At 63.5% G+C, this 4,930-nt stretch overlaps 2 protein-coding genes across 2 annotated transcripts; both read right to left on the bottom strand.

The window, feature by feature from the left end:
• Positions 1–1,235: 1,235 nt before the first annotated feature.
• On the bottom strand, positions 1,236–3,187 carry HES1 (hes family bHLH transcription factor 1). The gene is made up of 4 exons (XM_069864767.1): positions 3,029–3,187; positions 2,856–2,951; positions 2,681–2,768; positions 1,236–1,987 (listed from the first exon to the last, which is right to left on the bottom strand). The coding sequence occupies exons 1-4, from the start codon at positions 3,134–3,136 to the stop codon at positions 1,503–1,505; spliced, it is 777 nt and encodes a 258-aa protein (XP_069720868.1). The 5' UTR covers positions 3,137–3,187; the 3' UTR covers positions 1,236–1,502.
• A 73-nt stretch (positions 3,188–3,260) lies between these two features.
• LOC138724736 (basic proline-rich protein-like) lies at positions 3,261–4,434 on the bottom strand. The gene is made up of 3 exons (XM_069864953.1): positions 3,917–4,434; positions 3,512–3,851; positions 3,261–3,389 (listed from the first exon to the last, which is right to left on the bottom strand). Exons 1-3 carry the CDS (start codon positions 4,432–4,434, stop codon positions 3,261–3,263), a joined length of 987 nt encoding a protein of 328 aa, XP_069721054.1.
• Between the last annotated feature and the right edge of the window lie 496 nt (positions 4,435–4,930).

The raw sequence follows: 4,930 nt of genomic DNA, 5'->3' as shown, positions 1-4,930 counted from the left end.
AAGCTCTGTTCATCACCCAGGGAGATGATCCAATACAACCCTTTTAAAAAGAGCTGCTACTGGCCTCATCAGTGCACCCTGCAGAGAGAGATCCCAGACACACCTCCACACCCTCCTTCAAAATCCATCCCAAGAAATATTTTCAGATCAGGAGGCTGTGTTTGTATACAGGGAGAATGGGTGGGGGGAGACACGGGGAGGGATTCAAACCCCATCAGGTTTAATCTGTCAGGTCTCACACTCTTCCCAGCTTTCATTTCCTCCAGCACCTGGATGCAGTCAAACACCTGGCTGATCCAGACAAAATCCAACAGGCTTTTGCAGCAGGATTTGGAAGGAATCCTCAGTGGATCCTGGCACAGTTTAAAGCTGTCCGCTCCGAGTTAAGACTTGTTAAGGAGGGCAATACAAGCTGTAACCGGAGACTGACGCTCACCTCTATCTAGGGCTTGCATCTTGCCTGGAAATGGGGCATGACCAAGTCAAAGGGGTCAGTTGCTGCTCACTGTTGTAGAGATAGTCCATACAGCCCCACATCGCTCCCCCAGACACATGTTTTCCATATAACAGCAGAGGAAATGCCCAAATCTATCAAAAACACATGCAGAGCATTAATCATCAAGCAGAGCCTGGCTGGTGTTCAGAGCTGGAAACAGCTCTGAGCTTTCAAGTCCAGGTGGAGGTGGTACCCAGCGCCTGCTGCAGCCCATCAGCCAGGAGACAGGAGTACTCCTGTCAGACTTGTCCTAGGGAGAGCCGATGTTTTTGTAACACAAGAAGCTAGCAGGCACCGCTCTCTAAGTCAACTGACTGAAGTCATCTGCGATTTATATCGTGGCCCAGGAGTGGGCCCCTCCAGGTCCAGGGCAGGAGGCTCACCCAGACAGACTAGACTGGGAGCTGGGCTGTCCGGCTCCGCTGAATCCATCTTGCTTTACCTGGGCTACTCCACTCCATCATTCCAAGGACCCAGGAACAGAGCAGAGGTGCCTCCCTCAGTGCATTCACCAGCTCTGCAAATGGAAGCTCTTTTTAACAAGTACGATCAATAGAGCTGCTCCCAAGGAAGCAGTAATTACATCTGCCCCAGGGCAGGGAGAGGGGACAGAGGGCCTGAGTGACAGCTCCAGCCTGGAGAGCAGGACAAAGAAGCCCTGGAGCCGCACAATCCCCAGGTGGCTGGGAGCAAGCCAGGAGCTGGACTCCCTCCTATGCACACATACCTGCACTCCAGCTTATCTCCAAAGGCCTTCCAAAATGGAAGAGACTCTTTTATTTTGAAAATATTCAAAAAAAAAAAAAAAAAAAGAAAACAACCCCGATCTTTGGTGTCACATAAGGATGGGAAAGGAAGGGAGAAAAAAGATCTCGTGTAAAACACGAAACACTGTCGCAGGAGTACTATGGTACAAAGGCACAATCCAATATGAACATATAACCTATGTACAGCCGTGCCAGCAGCACGGGGTGCGGTGCTCAGTCCAGTTTGGTGCCCGCCACCCTCACCAGGGTCTCCAGACCGAGTCGGCTGTGCCGGGTGGCGGGCCAGGCGGTGAGGCAGCGGTGGCAGCTGTGGGTGGGCCACCATACAGGGGCAGCACAGCACCACCAGGAGCAAAGGCGGTGCTGGGGATGAGGAAGGCAAATTGCCCATCGGAAGCTGGCAGCAGCTGGAAACCACCATACACCTTGGCTGCGTCGGCACCTGGTTTGCAGGGCATGCCTGGCAGAGGCCCCGCACCACCGCCCGGTGGCACCAGGGGTGGCCCAAAGGCAGCAGCGGGTGGCAGCGGGGGTGGTGGTGGGGGTGCAGGGTAGTTCATGGCGTTGATCTGGGTCATGCAGCTGGCCAGGTGGCCCAGGAGCCGGGTGCGCACCTCAGTGTTGACACCCTCGCAGGTGGAGAGGAACCGCGTCACCTCGTTCATACACTCACTGAAGCCGGCACGGTACTTGCCCAGCACAGTGGGATCTGTGCTCAGTGCAGCTGCAGGAGGAAGAGAGATGCACCGCGGTCAGCAGGCTCCACAGGGGATGGGAGCGTGCAGCCCACTGGTGTTGCATCCTGCAGCTCCTCCAAGCCAGGAATCCAGATGGGTAGCGCAGCTCCTCTAGCAGTAGGTCTTGTGCTCCTGAGTGCCAAGAACCTGGACAGAGACCACGGCCCCTCCGCTACCAGATTTCTCAGCATCAGGGACCCAGGTGGGCAACAGAAAACTCCCAAGACTCCTCCTGTGCCCCCCAAAAATTGGGATCCAGGTTGGGAGCATAGCTCCTCTGATAGCTTCTGTGCCTCCCCGCGCGCCCCCAGATCAGATCCAGGTGGGGAACACAGCTCTGCGGGTAGAGAGGACCCAAGCAGGGACTGCAGCCCTCCCAGTGCTCTCCAGCACTGGGGATGCAGACGGAGAGCACAGTGTCCTATGTCCCCCCTACACTGGGGATACAGGCACGGAACACAGCGTCCCTCACCCCCCCCGGCACGGGGGATGCAGGTGAGGAGCACTGTGCCTCCTGCCGCTCCCGAGTCCCCAAGACGCAGGTGACGAGCCCGCAGCCTCCCCGGACCAGGGATACGGGCGCTGGGGACCCCAGCGCGGCGCCGGGTGTCCCCGCTGCCCTCCCCACGAGGATGCGGACGCGGAGCGGCGGCGCTCCGGGACGCGGGCAGGGGACTCACCGGTCATCTGGGCTCGCTGGAGGCTCCGCAGGTGCTTGACCGTCATCTCCAGGATGTCCGCCTTCTCCAGCTTGGAGTGCCGGGAGCTCTGCGGGCACAGGCGGGGCTCAGACCGGCCCGGCGGCAGCGGCGGCGCCGCCGCCCCCCTCGCCCCCCGCCCCGGCGCCCCGCTTACATCCTTCTTCAAGGCGTCCAGGATGAGCGTCTTCAGCTGCCCCAGGCTCTCGTTGATGCGCGCCCGCCGCCGCTTCTCCATGATGGGCTTGGAGGACTGCAAGACAGCGGCGGTCAGCGCCGCCCGCGCCGAGCCGCCCGCCCCGTACCCCCGGGGAGCGGGGCTGCCCTTACCTTCCGATGCTCCGCCGCCGTCTTGGGCTTGTCGGGCGTCGCGTTGACGCTGGCGGGGGTGGCGGCGACCGGCGAGGCGCTGCTCTTCTCCATCAGGTCGGCCGGCATGGTGCGGCGGCAGCGCCCGCCGCCGCGGAGGAGGAGGCGGCGTGAGGGAGGGAGGGGGGGGGTGGGGAGGGGGGGGGGCCGGCGGGCGGCGGCGGGCGCGGGTGCCGCGCGCCTTTGGCCGCCGCTACTTATAGCGCCCGCCGCACGCGCGCGGCTCGTGTGAAACGTCCCCCGCCGCCGTTCCCACAGTCGCGCGCAGCCAATGGGCGCCGCCCGCACGCGGCCCCGCTCGTGGACGCCGCCCGCCCATTGGCTGCGCGCCCCGCGGCGCCCGCCGGCCAATCGCGCGGTTAACCCCTCGGGCGCCGCCCGCGGAGGGAGGGGGGAAGGGGGGTGGGGGGGGGAGGGCACCGCGGGGAGCGCCGCGCTAATTACCGGGTTAATTGGCCCCGCCCGCTCCCCCTCGGGGGGAAAGGGTGGTGCCGCCGGCTGCCGGCCCCGCGCCGTGGGGGGCCGCCGGGGTGACGGGAGGCGGCCGTGCCCGCCGCGAGGAGCGTGGCGCGGGTCCCCGCGGAGCCTCCCGCCGCCACCGCAGCCGCGGGGACCTCGGGGCGGCACGCGCCGGGCTGGAGGGGGAACCGCGGCGGGGCCCGCTCCCGGGGGGATGCGCTCCCGGGGGGATGCGCTCCCGAGGTCTGCTCCCGGTGGGGTGCGCTCCCGGTTGGATGCGCTCCCGGGGTCTGCTCCTGGAGGGATGCTCTCCCGGGGGGATGCTCTGCCGGGGGGATGCGCTTCCAGGGGGATGCGCTCCCGGGGGGATGCGCTCCCGAGGTCTGCTACCGGGGGGATGCTATCTCAGGGGGATGCGGTCCCGGGGTCTGCTCCCGGGGGGATGCTCTCTCAGGGGGATGCCCTCCCAGTGGGATGCTCTCCCGGGGTCTGCTCCCGGTGGGATGCGCTCCCGGGGGGATGCCCTCCCGGGGTCTGCTGCCGGTGGGATGCTTTCTCAGGGGGATGCGCTCCCGAGGTCTGCTCCCGGTGGGATGCACTCCCGGTAGGATGCTCTCCCGAGGTCTGCTCCCGGTGGGATGCGCTCCCGGGGGGGTGCTCTCCCGGGGTCTGCTCCCGGGGGCATGCTCTTCGGTGGGACGTTCTCCCACGAGAATGCGCTCTCGAGGTTTGCTCCCAGTGGGATGCGCTCCCAGGGGGATGCGCTCCCGGGGTCTGCTCCCGGTGGGATGCCCTCCCGGCGGGATGCTCTCCCGGCGGGGTCCGCTCCCGGGAGGAATGAGGAATGTGCTCCCGGCGGGGTCCGCTGGCCGCGGGATGCTCTCCCAGCGGGATGCTCTCCCCGCCATCCCCGCGGGAGCGCAAACCCCCGGGGTGCCGCCTGCCCCTCGGCCCCGGTCCAGCAGCGCTTCCCCTGGTGCTTCCAGCTGGCTCGGACAGTTTGTTGGTTACTTAGGGGGGAAAAAAAAAAAAATTGCCTGGGGACTTGAAAGTTTTTTTTTTTTCCCCTCCGCTTGACTGACTTTCTCACACTCCTATTCCCATCGTCTGCCAGCTAAGCCTGAGTCATCCTGCCAAGAACCAGACCTGGCCTATTCAAAAATGTGCTCACTCGGTCTTTCTTTCTGTCTCTCTTTTCTTTTTTTTTTTCGTTTTGAGCACACACAACGATGTTTTCCCACCTCCTCCAGTACCTGATCCGCACCTGTACAGGGCCGATCCCACACCTATCGCCTGATCTCGCCTTTTCAGAGACCGTGAGAAAAATAAAGTTCAAGAAAGAAGAGACGTGTTTGCAGATCTCGCTGCTGCAAAGCCCTCGTCCCTGCAGAGGCTTGCCCGCTG

The sequence above is a fragment of the Phaenicophaeus curvirostris genome, chromosome 10 (genome assembly GCF_032191515.1).
Source record: "Phaenicophaeus curvirostris isolate KB17595 chromosome 10, BPBGC_Pcur_1.0, whole genome shotgun sequence".
Taxonomy (NCBI): domain Eukaryota; kingdom Metazoa; phylum Chordata; class Aves; order Cuculiformes; family Cuculidae; genus Phaenicophaeus; species Phaenicophaeus curvirostris.
This window is presented reverse-complemented; position numbering and strand designations above follow the sequence as displayed.

Excerpts from the sequence above, each read along its gene's own strand:
- HES1 (XM_069864767.1), bottom strand. The coding sequence starts at position 3,136 with ATGCCGGCCGACCTGATGGAGAAGAGCAGCGCCTCGCCGGTCGCCGCC. Across the intron at positions 2,952-3,028 it reads CGGCGGCGGAGCATCGGAAG|TCCTCCAAGCCCATCATGGA; the intron begins GTAAGGGCAGCC and ends GCTGTCTTGCAG. Across the intron at positions 1,988-2,680 it reads CCAGCGAGCCCAGATGACCG|CTGCACTGAGCACAGATCCC; the intron begins GTGAGTCCCCTG and ends TTCCTCCTGCAG.
- LOC138724736 (XM_069864953.1), bottom strand. The coding sequence starts at position 4,434 with ATGGCGGGGAGAGCATCCCGCTGGGAGAGCATCCCGCGGCCAGCGGAC. Across the intron at positions 3,852-3,916 it reads CCTGAGATAGCATCCCCCCG|AGCATCCCCCCGGGAGAGCA; the intron begins GTAGCAGACCTC and ends TCCCCCCGGCAG. Across the intron at positions 3,390-3,511 it reads GGGCGGGGCCAATTAACCCG|CCAATGGGCGGGCGGCGTCC; the intron begins GTAATTAGCGCG and ends CGGGGCGCGCAG.